Source organism: Nasonia vitripennis, chromosome 5 (genome assembly GCF_009193385.2).
Source record: "Nasonia vitripennis strain AsymCx chromosome 5, Nvit_psr_1.1, whole genome shotgun sequence".
Classification (NCBI taxonomy): Eukaryota; Metazoa; Arthropoda; class Insecta; order Hymenoptera; family Pteromalidae; genus Nasonia; species Nasonia vitripennis.
Window position 1 is genome coordinate 5,156,468 of NC_045761.1, and position 19,453 is coordinate 5,175,920.

Below are 19,453 nucleotides of genomic sequence, written 5' to 3' on the forward strand. Positions count from 1 at the left end.
TCGCTGGACGGAAAGGAATCTGTATTGCAGAGAGCGAGAGGGAGAACTCGGCCACGCGCTTCCGGAGCGAGTCATTAAAAGATAAGTCGCCCCCGCGAAAATAGAAACTGAGAAGTGCCCGGCTTTTTTCGCCGCCTGTGTATACAGTACACTCGCGAGAGGCAATAATAAAAAAAAGTCGTTTGCCCGCCGACTCTCCGCTTGTGTTTTTCGAGATGAAAATTTTCTCCGTTTCAGTGGCCGTATAACCCGAGAAAATGTTTCTAAAAAAGCCACGCGACGATTAAAACGACGACGCGGAGCTTGCGTAAATTTCTTAACGCCTGCAGCGCGGCGGCAGTACGCAATTAAGGATTGATAGTGTCTTCGAGAGACTTTTAATAATTATAAAAAGCCCCTGGGAGATGGTGTACTCAGAACCGCGCGCGTCTCGGCGCGTAAAAATCGCATCCCTCTCGAGACGCGAGATTTGATGGCCGAAACCGTGGTTCTCGAGGCATCGCACGTAACCGCTCGCGAGCGATCGTTAACAAATCGTTTCTACAAGCTCGCTTTCGCCGCTGGCTATATCTCCCCACTTCTTCGTCTTCTTCCCGCTCGAGTTTACGATGCGTAGCGTTATAATCGAGGGTTTAACACCCGCTTCTGCGAACCTTTACGGCAGGCAATCATTGTCAAAGGCTTCCGCATACATTGATTCTCGGCGTCGTGATATCAGTGGCCGTTATCGGAACGGCCCGTTTGGAAAAGCGACTCCAAGATTTAACCTGCGAGTGGCACATCCAGAGCACGCGTCGGACAGCGAATGTGGCAATCAGCCCGATGAATCTCATGATGCGGAGAGCTTGAATTAATCGCATGTTTCAGAGAGAAAGAGACGACTGTTTTAACGTACATATCCATCGGCTGACGCGTGGCGCGTCTGCTATGGATGTAGACGATCGTGTACACAATTGCGCAATCGATGGAACGATCGCGGTGTCGTTGAGCGACGGAGAATTCATAGATTTTTAATTGCACGGCCCTTGATCATCGGCAAAATTGGAACAATTGCGCCGATAATACACGTTATACTTGGTCGAACCATCAGAAAGAAGAATTCGCGGTCGGCGGAGATTGCGGTATAGCACACGGCGAATCGCCAGATTTATCGGCGAAATATATCGCGGCCCATGTACACGGCCTCTGCAGCGAAATGACTAATAGCCCGCTGGCACCGCTATACAGCCGAGAATCCCCGTGTCTTTGGATTTTCCAATTTCTAATCTGTCGCATTTTTACACGCCGTACATTGTAAGCTGCGGCTCACGGCAGAAGTGCCGAGGAATAAATCCCCGAGGCGGAGATGAGAATCGCGAGAAACAGCTCAGGGATGCGAACAAAAGCCAGAATCGCGTCGCGCAGCCATAATCGCCGTACAATAAGCGTCTGTCTGCCGTTACGCAGTCTTGCGGGTATCTTGCGATATGACGCTCGAATTTGGAACGCGCAGCTGCGAGCAATTACCACCGCGCGACGCCTTGCACATACAGCTTCTCGGATTAAAGCTCTCAAACGACTCGGTGTCCGTTGGCTTTGTACGGGCTTTCGAATTTCCCGAAACTCTCCGCGCGAGAAAATATACGTGCTGTATGCGTTATAGTTCCGCTCGATTCTCGCTGCATGTATAGACTCGGCGGGCGGAGAGTCTCGAGAGGATTACACTCGGCATGAGTATAAGCGCGACTGAAAGCTCGTATGCGCCTCCGTGAAACGGTAAACAAAGACGGGACGCGCTCTCGGCCGCTTTCTTATATATCGCGTCGAGAAGCAAAACAGCTGACCCGAGGGTAATTGCCAATCGATCCGTCGCTCGTTCTTCGCTCTGTGACGCAACGCGCGCTCACACTCGAGTGTGCATATAGTCGATCATTGCGTAATGCGAGCGAGATGAGATAAAAAGCCGAGCGAAAAGAAAGGTGTTCGAGATTTCGACTCTCTTACGCAAATCCCGGGAATTTTCAATTCCCAAGACTTCTTTCCTGAGCGTAGGAACCTCACGCGTGCGCGCACGTATGAAGTTACGAAACGCGAATTGAATTTCGCCCGCGCCATATAAATACATATACTCCGTAACGCAAATAATAACTTTCGCGAAGAACTCAAAGCTGCATATTACACACTCGATCTACGACTCTGCGTTAATGAACTTCACAACGAGAACTAAAGATACACACGCGCGAGTCGCGAGCGTTTCTATTATACACGCGACTGCGTATGAATTTACAGCGCTGGCTTAATTGTAACGGCTCGGAAACTTTATTCCCGCGCACGAGAGTGCGAGAACAATGCGTCGGGCGAAATGTAAGCGCGATATGTCTTCCATAAAAAATTCGATTCAAACGCGAGCGGCGAGAATACCCTTTGCCCGCATTTTTGTTCAGAAAGCAGTGCCATCCATCAGTTGCAAGCTGATATTAGAGTAGAAACAAAGGATATGATTCCGCGAAAAAGTTGGCGGCGACCCCCGACACATTGTCCGCGAGAGAGAAAAAAAAGGGAGAAATGTGTGCTGTACACAATTTCGCCAAAGCGACGGCGAGCAGCAGCCGTGTGCACACCCCAGTTTCGAGCCGAGCTTCAGTCGGCTGGACGAAATTCTCCGTATAACACTGCAGCGCGGCTAATGCACAGCTGGAACGAGTCTTCTGGGACTGCCTTTTTTACGCGGAACACAGTGTACGAATCTGCGACGACACACGTGTGTACGAGAAGAATCCAAAGTTTTTTTATACTTACACGCGCGCTGTGCTTTTTATACGAGTCGAAATTTCTGTTTCATCGAAAAACGCAGCGTTTCTCCGTGCGCAGTGTTTATACGAGGGGTAAACTTTAAAAGCCCAGCTTTATCGCCAAACTTGCCGCGCAAATCACGCAAACAGAGCACTCGCGCATATAAAATCCGCCGAACTATCCCGATAGCATAATTCAATCCGCGAGACTACGCTGAATCCCCTACACGGCGCGCAGCTTTACCGCGCGGGCTATTCGAAAGTTATACACACGCGTATACAATTCGCAGTCGGGTATGGGGATCACGTAGCATCTCAATCGCAGTTCAGCCGGTATAGCTTATTAAATTTCAAATTATTCAGCCGTGCGCGCGCGGAGAAAATACTTCCGCTCCTACACACATCTTCGAGTGCGGCTGTGTATGAGCCGGCGCGGGTTTATCCGAGGGGCGGGAAAACTGCTCTCTGCGGTCAGCTGAACTGCTGACTAATGGGCAAATTAGGAGCGTTTTGTCGCTAATTTACTGGCCGCCTCCTCCTCCGCCCACTCTTGAGGTAACATCGATCATCCGGGGCGCGGCGTTATCTCGGCTGCGGTCTGTATCAGCGCGCGCGTCTCTCTTTTATATACATACATTATACATTCTCGAGAACTGCCACGAGGGACTCTCCGCGATAATTTAAGCGCACATCTGGCGCCTCGAGTATACCACTGCATAAAGTATATCCTTGACGCCTTGGTCGTATATAATTGCATCGCGCTCGCGGAAAAATCAGCGGGGCATTGTATTTTACACTCTCCCTCCTCTCTCTCCCTCTTATATTATCACGCGCGCATAGGTTCATTGTTGGGAGCGAACTCGATTCCACTGTGCTTCGATATTAATAAGAGCGCGCGCGAATACAAGAATAATACAGAGCTTTCTCTCTCTCTCTCTCTCTCTCTCTCTCTCTCTCTCTCTCTCTCTCTCTCTCTCTCTCTCTCTCCCGGGCAGCGAAATTACCTCTGCGAGAACACTCACGCGGGTAAACAGATCGGTCCACACATACCTATATCTGTATATTCACGTACGCGACCACCTGTCGAAGAGCACACCTCTCTATCTCTCTCTCTCTCTCTCTCGCGTCAAGGCACACACGCGCGCACAGCAGCTATATCACTCCCTCTCTCCGTTATACGAATCTCTTTGTGTTTTTTCGTTCAACATCCTGCGAGTTTTATAACGGAGACACATAATGCGTGAACGGCGAGGAGAGGGCGCGCGGCTCGCGATCCTGGCGCTCGAGCGGAGCGCGCGATTGAAACTGACAGCGCTGCCGGCGAAGCTCGCCCCTCGAAGTCGAACGCACGATCTGCCGGCGCTTTCTCTCCGCTCTCTCGCTTTCTCTCTCCCACGCGCGCGCCTCAATCGCTGCTGCCCCCCCCCTCTCTCTCGCGCGCTCTGCGAGTGCTTTCTCTCCCTCTGTGCTTACTCCCTTCCTCTTTCTCTCGACTCGGCCGCTCTATACTGTCACTCCCTAAATTCGGTCTCCTCCTCTTTCGCCTACGGTATAATGTATACTGTGTACACTTCTTGCTTTTCGTTTGTACAGTCGCTGGCTTCGCGCGCTTTTCCGCCGATCCAGTGCTGCACTTCCTCTCGCTGATGAAGCGAAGCTTCGGTCATCGACAGTCGAGATTTCGTCTTGTCGCTAAAGTGGAAAATAATACAATAGCTTCTGTCTCCAGTTTTTTGACGAGTCTGCGTGTATATTGTTTGACGTTCGAGAAGAACTCTGTACACGCGTGAACGAGTTATACAATCCTTTAAAAGTGTCAAAAGAAAGAGAATTTTTATTCGCGCCGCGTGTCCAACGGAATAAAACGCAGCGGGCGTAAAACTCGTACATATTTGTTTTTTATACGTCTCGCGAATGAATAAAATAGAGAATTCCGCGAATTTCCCGCTGCACAGATCTGTCTTCAGCGAAACGTATATTATAGTATACGGACTTTCTCAGAAATTAAGCCGAAACGAAATCCTCCACTGATGTAGCCCGCAGGCGCGACATTTTTCCTCGACTCTTATCTCGCGACCCAAACACTGCCGTGGCTCCCCTTTGCACCTCCTTTCGCTGTAGATAATACGCGCCGCGGCGCCTATCTCCAGGCCGCCGTCGCACGTACACCTTCTTTCCATCATTTCCCGTCATTTATTCGGCTGTGCGTCGAGCTCGCTACTGCCCGAGAGAGAAATGGATCATGCGCGAGATTCGTCCCCCGCACGCGTTTGCTGGTGTATATACGTGTATATGATATACCATACACATATAAGCTCTCTTATACGCGCAGAGTATCTTTGAAGCTTTCTCCCTTATTGAGCGAGCGAGCTGCGTTTTGAAGTTCGAGAGTATAAATAATGCTCCTGTAGATATACACGGCTGCAGAGACGAAAATGTGTATCCGACTGATGTATTTTTCAAAGGACTCTCTACTGCGAGATTTTCCGCTCGCCTATACACACACACACACCCGTATATAGTATATGGCGAAAGTTTGTCGATGCAGGAAGTCGGCTGATCCTCCTAACTATCGCGAGGCACGATACCCTTGTATTAAGTCCCGCGTGATATTATATGCATTAGAGCTTACGATCCACGAAACGTATATACACTCGCGCAGAGGGGTCAACGCATACAGAGAGAGGGACGAGCCGCGCACGCACGTATTATATAGCACCTAACGCCTTCGTGTGCTCGGCCCTTTTTTCCAGCGATATGCGAAGGGGCGAGAAATCCTGAAGAGTATGTGAGGGACAGGACGGAGATAGGACACTGCGAGACGCGGATACCCCTGTGGACTCGGTTACTTCGTCTGAGTGGGGGACGCTGTTCTTATAGTTTTTTTTTTTTTTTTTTTATAACGATGGGAAGCAGCCTCGCCGTGGACAATCCCTCTCCTGTGATTTCCTTTATTTCTCGAGGCTCGTTCGCGTTCACGCACCGAGACACAGCCGTACGCAGTGGCGGTAAGTAGTAACAGTTCGACTGTGGCCAGACGCGAGGTTGAGTTTAGCCTATAATATTACATCTCGAGACTTTTTAAAAGGGGGAAGCCGCACATGTCAGCGGCGGTAATCACAGACGTCAATCTGATGCGCAAATCCGAAACCCTGATAAATATACGACGCCGAGGAGGAAATATATGCGCGCAGCATCTCCCTCTCTCTTTCTCCCGTAATTAAATCCAATCTCGCGGGCAAAAGAGTCGAGTCCCTGATGCCGGACTAATTCTGGAAAATCCACAGTGTCCCTCTAGCGGCTCAGCCAAAGCTCATTACTCCTGTACTTTCTTGCCAAGGTTCTTCCCGCGAATTGCGTCCAGTGTATACGGACGAATTTTCCTGCGGAGCTGTATCACCTCGTATAAAGGGATATAAAGCGTGATTCATTAGAGGCTCAGCACGTCACGGCTATGCGCTGCTGTTTTTTTTCTCCTCGCTTTTCGCGCGGCGTTACAAGCCGAAAATCTACACACACACGCGCGCGCGCGATCATCTCCCGGGGGGTGATAAAATTCTTAACGGCCAAGTATAAAAAAAAGCGGGCATAAACGCAAGCAAAGGAGTATAGTAGTATCGTCCTTCGGAACATCGAGCGCGTGCTTTTATACACCTGAGTCTTAAATATCTTTTCGAGGGAGTGCGAGAAGCGTAATCTTTACGATCGATGTTATAATCTCGCGGGAGCTGCTCTAGAGCGTTCCCGAAAAAAATCGTACACGCGAGGGCGGAACTTGGTTTCGACGGCGCGGCTGGCAGTTTAATTGGATTCTTTGTTTTTGAAACGGCTTGTTTGTTCTTTTCTTGAATAACTCGCACGCTCTACATGCGCACGTGGTGCTTTATTGTTTCTTGCGCGAGACACTCCTTTATTCCACTCCATTTCCCCCCACGCGCGTGTATTTTTGAATGACAATAAAAGTTCGATACAACATTTACGAGCAGTATATACATCTTCGCTCTCGATACATCGCGTGTGTATATATTCCCGAAGGAAGGCTTTTCGATTTGAAAAATACACGTCCACATATAGGAAGATAAAATTCAGCAGCGGGGGCAGCGCGAAACATCGGTCACAAATCATTCATTCCGGCAAGTCAGTCATTTTACCGCTCTGCAGAAGGCACGTCCGTATAAATCAGGCTTTTTTTGCGCCAGCTAGAAACTTCGCGCCGTCGTCGACGTGCAAGCCGAACGAGGAAAATCAAAGCGTACAATTCTCGCGCGTATGTACATAACACATGTGACAATGGTTAAACGAAATTAGCCCAGAATAGGAGAGCGAAGACGCGAGGCTGCTCCACATTCATCCTCCGCGCTTTACACACATCCTCTTGTCACGGAGAGTGTGAGAGAGAGAGAGAGAGAGAGAGAGAGAGAGAGAGAGAGAGAGAGAGAGAGAGAGAGAGAGAGAGAGAGAGAGACAGACTCAAAGTTGGTCAACTTCGACGCACGACAGCAGTGCGCAAAACTTGGAAGCCACACAGAGCCTCTGGGATATGTGTACAGAAGAGCTACAGCCAGTCACGTAACACTGTAACTTTATAATAAATCTTTTCTCGAGCCTCGATCTTTCTGCAAGCAAGTGAAAGAGAATGTTTCAATTACCATACATGCTGCGCAGCGAGAGGAGTAGGGAAGTCGCTGCAAGAATAATAAAAACGTGTATATATAGATGTCGAGTGCCGCAGTGAGGTAGCCGCCATAAATTTTCGCCTAAGGCTTCCGGACGCTAATTTATTACAGAACGCTTCGCTGCTACCGCTGTGTAACTGCGTATATACATACGCGCGACGTTTATGGCCGCTGAGCTTTCAATTTTTCCCCGACTTCTGAATAGCGAGAATTTTTATATCGGGCTCGCAAATGCGCCGTGTTATTGCGACGATGAGATATTATAAGTTGCAGCGGAGACAAAGTTTTCGGTTTGCTCGCGAGCGTTAAAAGGACAGATATAAGCTCCGTATGCGAAAGTTCTTTCGAAGCTGCTTTTGGCACTGACCGGATACTGTCCTTCTTCGGAGAACTCTCCAGCGCTGTATACAGCTGTGTGTTTATACCTCCTGATGCTCGATTACGGGTACTTTTTGTTTGCGACTTATCTCCGGGGAGCGGTTATGGATATCGTTTGTACGACCTTAAAGTTTTTTTATTTTATTTTCTCTTTTAACGTACGACGGAACGAGAGAAAAGTTTCACGCGGAGAAAAGTTTCTTCTCGCGAGCCGTTTGTTACATTAGCGGAGTCTCGAGTGCGAGAGGAGCTTTGAGAAGAAAAGCTCTTTGCGTCACGCCAACTAATCGAGAAGTCCTTATTCATTTCATCGCGCCTTGTTTTACGCGGCCGCGTGCCGAAGACGCAAGCTCAGCTGATCCGATGCGCGAGCTTTTATCGACGGCAGCTTTCAGCCGCCCCGAAAGATGGTAAGGCTCTGCCGAGGGAGACACCGAACTTTCAGTCGATAAAGTAGGTGTGCTCCTTGGTTTCGAAAGCTACTCTGGCGCTTTGGATCAACTTTTGTCGGAACTAATGTTTTGCATGTAACGTTAATTAGAACCTATATGACAGTACGCTCATAATGCCTTGATAACGCCGAGTTTCAGTAGTAACATGCGCCGATGGTCAGCCGAGCTATGGACCAGTCGTTGAATACTGCGATGTATGCATCGGACAAAAAATACGATATTATGTTATTTCCAAAAAATCATTCAGAAATCGAAACATAAGTTTTCCATCCCGACGTCCCTCGAAAGAAATCTTCCTGGCTTAATGAATAAAACAACGATCATTTTTCACACATACCCGCAAGCATCGGTAGCAAATCTATCGGGGCATAAATCAAACCCCCGGAACTTTTTCCCCATCTCCATACACGCACCAACGCATCGGGATAGTGCAAACATCTCGGTTTAAAAGCTGGGGCAGCTCGAGACAGATAGCTCAGTGATATAGGGGCGAGCACAGACATGAAAGAAGGGACGGATAATGTGCCTACGAGTGAAAATGTTTGCTCTCTCGTGAGCCAGGAATAGCGGGACCGCAAACACGATGATGAAAGCGCTAACGACGCCACGGTATTAAGCAATCTGTCTCCCCTGCCCTCTCCTCCCCCGTGAGCTTTACAGCTCGGCTAAACAACAGACAGTCGAGTGCGCTGAGACAGCGAGCACTTGAAAACTCGACGAGCTTAGCTTAAGGTCAAGCCTGCGTCGCGCGTGTGGCGTGGGATTGCCTCGGGAGTTTGCTTTTCTCGTGGAAGACGCGCGTTCTGCTGATTATTTCGCTGCAGTCCATACTTCGCGTGGTATGTTAATAAAAATAGCGCAGGCGATTAAATCCCCAGTTGACTCGAGCTGAAGCTCGTTATCTTATCCGCCCTCTCTCTGGAGGCCGATAAGATAATTTGCATGAATGAGGAAACTGCTTTTATGGAGTAGCAAACGCAGCCTTATCTTCGGGAAAAGCGACCCGATTCGTCGAGTAATCAAGGGTCGCTCGGTTTGATGGCTGCGTTCATACGTGCAGGAGAAAAACGCGGCTTCTACGGCCGACTTTACAGCCCAATACTGCGTTCCGATGAACGTGATCGGAATGCTTTCCTCGTTTAAGCGACGGCGATAAATCAGGGTTAGAGGAACGCTTCTGTTCTCGAGCTCGTTAACAAGGGACGAATAAATTCCGCTTCTCCAAATACAATACCGGATAATGTTCAAATTGAAGAAAAATAGCTAATCACTCACCGCTGTACACGTTGCCGATGTGATCCCTCAGCACTTCTGGATAGTCCTTGACGTGCACGGAGTCCACGTCGAACGTCCCGTAATCGATCTCCTCCTTCTTCACAAACTGTACCATCGATTTCATCATCAACTGGCACGTGTGCCTCCCCGCGACAACGTTCTGCCCGTTCGTATCGTACAACAGATGCATCTTCTTCCAGCGATTTCTGCAACAAAAAAATCCACACTAGTTCCTCGCCTTTTGCGCACGAAAACGCTCGCGATTTCGCAAAGCTAGCTAGATTATTATTATTGTTATGAACAATCCGCCGATACAGCTCGGCCGTCTAAAAAAAGAACCGATGCTATCGGCGGTGACTTTATCGCGCGTAACGTCTTCGTGGACGATCTTATCGATAGCTCGTTATATATCGCCCACGAGCGCGCGTCATTGTTTTCTCTATGCCATCCATATACATTTTGTATGAGCACGCCCCCCCCCCCCCCCCTCGACGTTCGATTTAGCAGTGATATACTAACAGCACTCACCGTTTCATTTGGTCGATGAAAACGAAGGCGATGTCGCGAAACGACAGCGCGCCCATCCTGACGGTCATGAAATACTCGTCTGCGCAAGTAACCTTCTTCTCCGTAAAGTCGTAGGTGAAGCCTCCCGTCGTGATCAGAGGCGCATTCAGGAACTTTGTTATCCTGCCGACGCTCGCTGCAAAATCGATTTCTCAATAAAATATTAATTTGACACGTACGTGTAAACAGAGAGATAGCTGGATTTTTTATCGATATAATTTTATATGCTCTCGAGCTCTCGAGAGTATAGGTATACTTCAAGTCATAGATTGTCGAGTCTAATTTTAGAAGCGCAATCTAGTAGCTCCTTTTTCAATTTCCCATATCGGAGATAATTAAAACGCGGCTTATCGATAAATATTCTGCGTGAGATTTACACGAGCACAAGATACTTTTGAAGAATTTTTTTCATTCCGAAACTGACCTACGCAATAGTCGCAGGCGGGCCCGAAGAACACGTGGACGCAGCTGGAGTAGCTGTCGATGGCGCCTATCTGAGCGTAGGTCGCGTCGCAGCCGTCATCCTGAGGGAAAAAGGTCAGCTTCAGCCAGTAGGGCAGCAGTCCCAACGAACGAGCCTTTGCCACTGCCAGATCTGAAACAAGCGGTAATCAGAAAGTTTGTTGATAATTTCAAATATTGATTGCAGTCCACACGCTGTACTATTCATGATTTTATATGTATTAATTCAATCTCGAGAAATTTACGAGGCCCTACTATCTCACTGCGAGTAGCAAAGCCAAGTCAGCGATAATTCTTGACATAATTATACAGTCTCCGGGCAATAAAGCTTCACCGCCACGCGTCCCATATATTATAACGAACAGCCCCCTCGTTATAACAAGCCAAGTGTGTATAGCTTACCCAGGACCGGCATGACCTTCATCAGAGAGATCTCGTACTTGGAGTTGTTAACGAGCAGAACCGCAGCTCTGAGCTCACAGGAGGTCACCTGTCCGTGTTGATCGAAACTGCAGAGGGCCTCGCAATCCCTCGGCAGTTGGGCCTCCCTGCAACCTCCGCTAGCCCATCCAGCATAGCCCAGCATCAGGAGAAGCAGCGTTACGTGTCTGCCGGAAGCCATATCCTCGATTGCTCATCGATCCGCCGTTGGCTTCGTCATCACGAGTCCTTTAATTTTCCACAAGGGTTGGAAGGCAGACTTGTGATGTGCGGCTTCAGTGACAGCAGCACTTGAGACTCTTCATTCCCAATGGAAAAAAGGCTTGTTGTTTCCCGTACTTTTCCACAGATTTCGACTTGAGACACGCGCAGTCGGAGAATTTTTCAGGGCTCGCTATCTGTGCTTCCCGATGAGATATTGTTACAGTTATGCGAAAATTGCAGGGCTTGACTTATCGCTTCGTATACGGAGTATTTTAACGACGATTATACACGAATAAATATTTACACACTATACAATTACTATATAATATCGATTACGTAATATTCTATTTTGAAAGGAATTTGACTAGCTTCGGTATGTCCGATCGGCCATCGTATTATCTCCGATCGATTGAGAATCCTATACATTAATCACAAGTCCAGGCGAGTGCACTCAAGTCCAATCGAAAATTGCAACACTGAACAAAGTCATTTCTCAACTATTGATCACATATTGATTCACGACAGCAGCACAGATCACTTTTATTACACACTCCCATTTTCGCGCCACGGAGCTTTGTCATTGTAGCTATCGCACTGTGCACAAACTCGCAGCTCACGTCGCAGACAATACCTTCCGCGAAAACTAAATTTTTCCACGGCAGCTCGTTTTTTTTCTAGAAAATTCGCGCTAAATGTGTGGGTATATCATCCGCCGAGTGCTTCAGCGAGAAAAACAATGCAGATAAGACTCGTCATTTTAACCGGCGAAACTACATTCTTCGCACTTTGATAAATCACCAGCTGCACACTCCCGCGAGAATTAAGTTTAAACTTGTAGTAGAGAGTCGAACGGAAAAATTAAACGGCGCTATCGAGCTTTCTACGCAAACACGAGCGAGAGACGGAAGCTCGCACACCGCGACACCTGCGCGTCCGTACGAATTACCGGACCGGACGGATCTGCTCGTCACCTGGCCGTCTGCCGTCACGCTGTATCGTAAGCCTTTTATCGGCGATTCTCTATCGGCGACCTATTGATAGGCGCTATCTCGCGCGTGAATTCTTCGTGGCCGTCGATGCTGTTTTTATATATTATTAATAAAACCAGGAGACCGGAGTTGGAACGACGACGACCTGTTGCTCCTGACGGAAACAGGTATGCATGTAAAGCTCGGGTTATAAATCTTTTCAGAGAGTCGATTTGTGGACGAGAAAGTTCGAAATCTTTTATGACCGCGGCTATATTTAGACAAAGATTAGCGATCGATAGCTATAAATAACTATATTACCAATTAATTCCATTCAGTTTCTCTCTACTTTTATCACGAGTAGCTCGTAAAATTGTAATCGATACTCGACGACGTAATAACGCACTGATTTACAACAACGTCCTTCTCCCCAAATCTAACCTATACACGAACCGATAAGAAAACTGCAATTACAGAAAATCACAAAGCAGAGTCAGCTCTCTTATCGGAATGAAAAAAAAACCCTTGCCGTCGTGCCGGCAAAGCTTCGACTGATTCGAATCGAAGCTCCCTCTCCGCTGTGAGGATCGCAGATATAGAGTATATAGAGAGAAAGCGCGCGCAACAAGTATAGGCGGCTATACGACACCCCTTGGAGGTCATTTTAGCGGCGGATGCGCGGCTCTCGGTGGATTATTATTCGTGGGCGGAGACGCTGCTGATTAAATGAAGAGCCGTTCCTGTAACACAAAAAGATATTCAGTTTAGAAGGAAAATTCAATAATTTACTCCTATTGAGTCGGTTGTTTGTTCGAGGCTCTTATTTGTATTCCACCTGCGCTTCGATTGTGGGAAATCACCCGCCGCTTTTATCTTATCGATCTTTGCTAAATACACGAAAATTCCTGCGAAGCTCAGCGTTTTATTGCTAATAGATTCTATATACTTCAATTCATCACCTTGTACAACGAAGCCGATGTCTGTTCCGTCGAGTATGCGTATATGCGGGAGATCTTCATTATAATATCCGTTGAATCACAAGCTGTACCTTTAGAGCTGAATATCAGAGCTTCCGCGGTTGCTGCATGCACTCGCGCTCTAGCCAAATAAACGCCGCGAAAATAGCCCCGCAGGCGTGCTTTTAAGAGAAGAGCCACTCATATCCGGATACATAAACGCAGATAAATCTGCGGGCTCCGGTGATAAATCCCGATTTATTCTTTTTGATCTTGATGCGGCCGGTCGTGCGGATTGAATATTGCTGCTGCTGCAGGAAGATCCGCTTTCTGCAGTTCCAGGAAACGTCGTTTTTTCTCATTGTCGCTCGCATCTCGGCTGCAAAAGTCGCAGCGACGAAATTTTAATCAATGTTTGATAATCGAGGGTGATAAACAAGTTCGATTTTAATTGTTAAGAAAATATTTTCGTATCTCACCCTGGCGCGTCCCTGACGTCAGTAATGCATAGGAATAGCCTCGTTGGATTCGTATATTCAAGTGCACGATATGCTTGTGGCATCGGATACATCTCGCTGGCTATATCGATAACACTGATGTTTGGATGCCGAATTCGCTGGGGTTCATACGTATAACCATCCGTGTAACTCATATTGTTAGCCGTTTGCTGAAATTTCTCGCGAATCTGCAACACGTACATAACCCCCAATAAAAATGATGTAAATATTGCTATTGATTATTGATTTGGATTCAGACCGAACATTTTCTTTGCGTATGAGTTGATTATTAGAAGTAATATCGTAGTACTCTGTTGCTTGCGAATATCATGCCATCGTGACTTTTGGGTTATGATTTTCAACAAAAACGCAATTCAATAAGTATGTTACATAAGTATACGTACCGAATATATGAAGGATTCCGTCCTTGAATTGTGTTATTCACTTCAAAGCCATCGAAATAACAGTTGATAATTCATTTATTTGTTGTTGATCAAAATCAAAATCTTCCTGCATCAGGATCTGACGGTTGCAATCGAACTCCTTATAGACGCGCGTCTGAACTCGTAAAAGTCGGTGTATTTACTGCATGTATATAACGCCCTCTATAGTAGTTTAAACAGTAACTGGTTTATAATTTTCGGAATTGAATTTATCTCTAATAGTAAAATATTGATAAATAACGAATATCACCCACTTCTATTTGCATTTCAGCGCCTTTTCTGAAATCGCGTAACTGACTTGTGTATCGCGACCGGCGACGGTCGGGTGACAATCATCTACTTACGTAGCTTATAGATGAGATAATAGATAACTCGTATGGCATATAGCCCGCATATATAAACATAGTTTGAGATAGAAGATGAAAGATCAGAGAGCGCTTTAGATGTCAACTGTTAAAATTCTTGTCAGAACAAGTTTTGCGCGGGCTCTTATCGCATGACGTACTGATGCATATATATATAGGCGTCTGCCGGTTTGCATGGTGGTGTACGTGGTGTAGCAGTAGACGATCATAGATAATAGAAAGACAGCAAACCATTATTTTTAACTCTCATTTGGACTTTAAATCATGGCTCTACTTGGATAAAAATATTTTTGCACTATTGTTTTTGTTTTACTATTATTTTTTTGACGTGAAGACTCAAAAACTGTACGAGTCGTCACACATGCAGTCCATGTGTAAAACGTAAACAAAACCATCCCCACTTGAGGATTTCTTCGAAATTTTAACAATGGATGATTTACGGACGTAAGTTGTAAATAAAAATATTTCGTTCAAGTATAATGTTACATGACAAGTTTATTGTTTTGGAACTTTGAATTATAATTTATTGTAACATAAACATTAGGAAACTGGACATTCCCATAAGATCTGCTCGGTTTTATGGTGACTCACTACAAGGAATTTATGACGAACTCGAAAGAAAAGCTGAACTGTCCAGGAAACAAAGACCAGCAGATCCTGATACTAGACGTAGATCATTGTTGCAACCATCTAGATATAAAGAAGAATTTTGGAAGCAAAATGAAGCCTTACAAAATGCTGCTGAGCATAGTATAGATGACGATGTTCTTTGCTGTTTTGTTTTTCAAGATGAGCATGAAAGAAGGCGGTTTATTGTCACATATCCAGAAGACTTTTGGCTGGACTGTGAAGCTATAAATATGGAAAAGAGGGTTTTTTACGAGGTAGACACACAGTTTTATTAGTTGACGGTTTTCTTGATTATTTTAGTTTTGTTATTACAATTATCTTAAATTCACAGGTGATTCCAGAGTCATCACCTTGTTTTCTGTATTATGATCTTGAATTTGAAACAGATATCAACAAAGAAAAGGATGGGGTCCGAATGGCTCGAACAGTTATTGATGTTACTTGTGCTTACATAGCAAAATATTGGCAATATTCTTGTAACAGACATATGGTCATTAATTTGGATTCTTCCCGGCCTGGTAAATTCAGTAAACATCTGATTTTCAGCACAAAAGATGTTGCCTTTGAGAATAATTTTCGTGTGGGATATTTGGTGAAAATGATTTGCACTGAAATAACAAATTTCTTGTCCGACCCCAGTGCAGTGCATGATGTCTTGAGTAATTTCAACAGAGCAGATCTTGAAGAATTATTTGTTGAGACAAACAAAGGTAAAAGATTGTTTGTAGATACTAACGTTTATACAAAAAATAGACATTTTAGAGTCTACAAAGCTACAAAATGGGGCAAAAATTCTCATTTAGTGCAAGCTCCTGATTGTGAATACACTTGGAATAAGTGTCCAAAGAACAAAGAAATGGAAGTGTTCATCAATTCTCTTGTTTCATATTTACCAAATAAGAAAAAACTAAGACTTTTTAGTTTTGATCAAAATAAGCAAGCTCAAACGCAATGCTATGCTCAAAGTGCAGAGGGGCGTTTGCAAAAAACATCTTTATTCAAAGAATTTCCAAAATCACCTTATCCAGCATTGGATAGATATGTATCTGATTTTGTGAAACCTGGAAAAGTAAGAGACACCAAATATAACGAGAGCATTCAAATAATTACGTACGAAATTGTTGGCAATAGGTGAGAAAATATTTGCAAAATAAAAACAATTCTTTCAATTTATAAAAAAAAATTCATTATACAAAATTGTTTTCAGGTATTGTGAAAATATTGGCAGGTGGCACAAAAGCAATAACGTTTATTTTATTGTTGATCTTGCCAATAAAATGATGTACCAAAAATGCCACGATGAGGATTGTGCTGGATTCTTCTCTACTCCTAAAAAACTACCAATGGAAGTAACATTTTATTTTGATGACGAAATGGACTCTCTATTTTGTGCTCTGGAGGAAACGTGAAAGGTAGACAGAACACTAATTATTCTTGTAAATATAGTAATACAGCCTTATATGCTACATATGAACTTTTGTAAATACTAAAAAGTAGCAATAATCGCTTTGACTGTAACATATTTTTTATTAAATAAAACATTTTCTATAATACAATATTAATGTATACATCTATTGAGACCGTTTAATTTGATAGAACTTGAAATACATTTGGCAAAAGGTTTAAAAACATTAAAAATGCTATCAGTCTCTGGTAGATGTGACAATAATTCGTTCTGTGTTTGCGAAAAAATCAAATTACAGTATTTACATAAAATACATTTATAAGTTGTAGAAGGAAAAACCTCTCTGTACATAGTTAATATCACAGGGAATCAACTTTTTTCGTATATGTTTATCTTCACCCATGCATCAGCACTGATGAACGATTGTTAATGTCTCCATTCAAAAATCGCTATGGACCAAAAACTGCACATTCTCACAGCTTTGCAAGATCATTTTCTAAATTCGTCTATTTTGAATTTGTGCTACGCAAATAATTTAGTAAAAAAAAAGTAGTCGAGGAAACCCTGATTATCTTGATCCTGACTTGTGTCAGAATAATTTTCTTCTTCCTCATCTTCATCTTTCTCCTTATCTTTTGAATTTTCAGATTCTTCTGATGTAGGTTTGGAAGTATCTCTACTACTAAGATCTTCGTTTTTCGTTATTGTAAGAACGTCATCTTGACTATTCGTCCCACTGCGTTCCTCATCACTTGCATCTGCTTTATCATCCTCATCATCTTGACTATTTATTATGACTATAGATTCTGGTATTGCACTTTCTGGTTTTTGCGATGTCTTATACCTCTTATAATCTTTTCCAGCTTGTCGCATTCGACATAGATAGTCTGGGAATCCTAAAAGCAAATATTAATTATTAATTGTACAATTATTATCATATACTAATTAAAAATGCGGGTGACGTAAAAGTGGATTTTTATGTAAACTTTGACTAGATCTCACCTGACATAGCTACCCAGGCAGTTACAGCAGATGGTATATTGACACCAGGGTCATCAAAATATGTCAAACCAAATTCAATTCCAGGCTCGTTAAAATTTTTGTATGGCTTTATGACCATATAAGACCAGTATGTTTGCACTCTACGAGATTTAATTAAAAATTAGAACTCGAGAAAATAGAAACTTTATTTTAAAAATTTAGTTACCTGTGAGTATCTGGTCTGTTTGGGGCATTTGGATGATCTATTCCTTTACTAACAATAATGACCATACCGGTCTCTTTATCATAAAGCCACCTCCTTTGGTAAACATAGTCTCTATTTGCAAACATTCTCTGCAACAAAGAATGCAAAGAGATTAATACCTCTCACTTATAGATATCATTCTTGAGCAACAGAAGCTAACTTGAACTTACAGGCCAAACCATTTCCCAATAAATTACGTCACTGCAACTTTCCGAGGATTCCTTAGCTTCAGGATCTGTATCTATTATCTCTAATTGTTTGGCTGTTGCATCCCATTCCTTGCGGTAATCAATATCAATTTGAACTTGCAGGAAATCTTCCGCTGATACATCATCAAAAGATCCATATACTTTGTAAGAGTACAGTCCTCTGCAATCCTTCTCTTCCCTTCTCCAAACTAGCATGTCTTTCCGTTCAATGAAAGGCTCCCATTCTATTCCTGCAACAATTAGTAATTAAATTCATTTGAAACAGTACAACTTTATTTTGATCTCACAAAGTAGTTGCAGTATGCATACCATCTTGCTGGGCCTTGTGCGAGGCACGCTTTACTTTTGAACACTGGCAATATTTTACTCCCGGTTGATGAATGTCAACGATCAATCTCAAATGACACTCGGGGCATATTACAGTTGCTTCTCGAAGTCTGTATATTCCATCTATTTCTTGGCTGTAACTTAATAAGGTTAAAATATATTTCAATCATTTTGAAGTAGCAAACACATCTATTGGCAGAAAAGCAGCAGGGTTAGCGATCCAAAATTTTACCTGTACATTTCCTTATCCGCTATTCTCTCCTGCTCCCAATTGAAGACCGTAACTCCAACAGCTCCAACCAGAAAGTTATTGGTGTTCCTGGCAACTCTGCGCCTCCACGATCTCATGAACTCTTTGAGAGCCATCTCATCCCATATCCTGGTGTAGAGGTGAAATATCTGTACGCTCCTTCTGATCCTCTGCGCAGCTATGAACTCGAACTGCCTGGCACAGGCCTTGACAACCTGAATGCTCTGCTCCCTCAGCCACATGCTCATCTTGCGTCCACACCACTTGAATCTACCGTGCACCTTGCCACAGTGCTGGGGAAAAAAGTGCGCGCTTCTGGCTGCATCGCAGGCGATGTTCGAGTTGTAACGTCTCAATAGGATTCCGGACACGTAACGCGAATACATCGTGGATTGCTAAACTGGTACCCCCCTCGCCTTCGATCAATCACGCGCTAGATACATGACTTTGTCCTATAACACCTATTCGCGATTACTCCGATATGTATAGAGAAACGATCGCCGAAACCAAATAAGCTACGACTATTAGCGCGCGCAATTATCAGCGGTTCACGTGAGCGACGTTGAGGAGAAAAAAATTCACGTTGGGCTTTCGCGCTTAGCGCTATCACTTTTGAGGTTATGCTCGGCGAAAGCTATTATTTAATCCTTTGAAAATGACAGAACGAAGTGGTGTTCCGGGAAAATCGCGCCTCCAATCGTACTTGGACACACTTTTCTCGCACTACCCGAACGTGCCAATACTGTTATGCGATAATAGCCGGGAAATGGTCGAGCTTTAAAATCCACACGCCGTATGTGCGCGATATATACTTTCTGCTCTCTTCGCGCAAGCATACCGCGACTACAGATTGCAAGGTCGTTTCGCGAGGAGAGCTGTATATCTATATACATGATTCGACTGGCTTTTAACACAGATGTCGTTTTTTAAT

General features: G+C 44.6%; 3 protein-coding genes across 13 annotated transcripts in view; 1 reads left to right on the forward strand and 2 right to left on the reverse strand.

Annotated features, from left to right (window-relative positions):
* The window catches only part of LOC100120090 (atrial natriuretic peptide receptor 1), an 85,109-nt gene extending 70,677 nt beyond the window's left edge, over positions 1-14,432 (reverse strand). For 2 of the 8 annotated variants that reach the window (XM_031932045.1, XM_031932047.1), the window contains exon 1: positions 3,822-4,071. Coding sequence is in view for 4 of the 8 variants with exons in the window: in XM_031932042.1 (XP_031787902.1) it covers positions 9,553-9,758; positions 10,081-10,255; positions 10,544-10,714; positions 10,984-11,203 (772 nt within the window). In the remaining 4 variants the exon portion in view is untranslated. The other 6 variants (XM_031932042.1, XM_031932049.2, XM_031932044.2 and 3 more) reach the window with 6 other exon arrangements.
* Positions 14,433-14,531: 99 nt separating this feature from the next.
* Positions 14,532-16,643, forward strand: LOC100120024 (DNA-directed primase/polymerase protein). 2 transcript variants are annotated; one of them, XM_008210821.4, is made up of 5 exons: positions 14,532-14,899; positions 15,000-15,339; positions 15,417-15,795; positions 15,889-16,216; positions 16,293-16,643. In XM_008210821.4, the coding sequence occupies exons 1-5, from the start codon at positions 14,883-14,885 to the stop codon at positions 16,492-16,494; spliced, it is 1,266 nt and encodes a 421-aa protein (XP_008209043.1). In that variant the 5' UTR covers positions 14,532-14,882; the 3' UTR covers positions 16,495-16,643. The 2 variants fall into 2 exon arrangements, with proteins under 2 accessions (XP_008209043.1, XP_001603706.1); XM_001603656.6 differs by having other exon boundaries at positions 15,417-16,216; positions 16,293-16,641.
* On the reverse strand, positions 16,593-19,369 carry LOC100119989 (stAR-related lipid transfer protein 7, mitochondrial). Of its 3 annotated transcripts, none has more exons than XM_008210822.4 (6): positions 18,505-19,369; positions 18,255-18,412; positions 17,907-18,175; positions 17,698-17,825; positions 17,493-17,632; positions 16,593-17,386 (listed from the first exon to the last, which is right to left on the reverse strand). In XM_008210822.4, exons 1-6 carry the CDS (start codon positions 18,906-18,908, stop codon positions 17,013-17,015), a joined length of 1,473 nt encoding a protein of 490 aa, XP_008209044.1. In that variant the 5' UTR covers positions 18,909-19,369; the 3' UTR covers positions 16,593-17,012. The 3 variants fall into 3 exon arrangements, with proteins under 3 accessions (XP_008209044.1, XP_031787917.1, XP_008209045.1); XM_031932057.1 differs by having other exon boundaries at positions 17,907-18,169; positions 18,505-19,366; XM_008210823.3 differs by having other exon boundaries at positions 18,255-18,406; positions 18,505-19,365.
* Between the last annotated feature and the right edge of the window lie 84 nt (positions 19,370-19,453).

Bases quoted from the DNA above. Each gene is read 5' to 3' on its own strand.
- LOC100120024 (XM_001603656.6), top strand. The intron at 15,340-15,416 runs GTAGACACACAG...TTAAATTCACAG, and splicing joins AAAAGAGGGTTTTTTACGAG to GTGATTCCAGAGTCATCACC. The intron at 16,217-16,292 runs GTGAGAAAATAT...AATTGTTTTCAG, and splicing joins TACGAAATTGTTGGCAATAG to GTATTGTGAAAATATTGGCA.
- LOC100119989 (XM_008210822.4), bottom strand. From the start codon at position 18,908: ATGTATTCGCGTTACGTGTCCGGAATCCTATTGAGACGTTACAACTCG. The intron at 18,413-18,504 runs GTAAAATTTTGG...AACCTTATTAAG, and splicing joins GCGGATAAGGAAATGTACAG to TTACAGCCAAGAAATAGATG. The intron at 17,826-17,906 runs GTAAGTTCAAGT...TCTTTGTTGCAG, and splicing joins ATTGGGAAATGGTTTGGCCT to AGAATGTTTGCAAATAGAGA.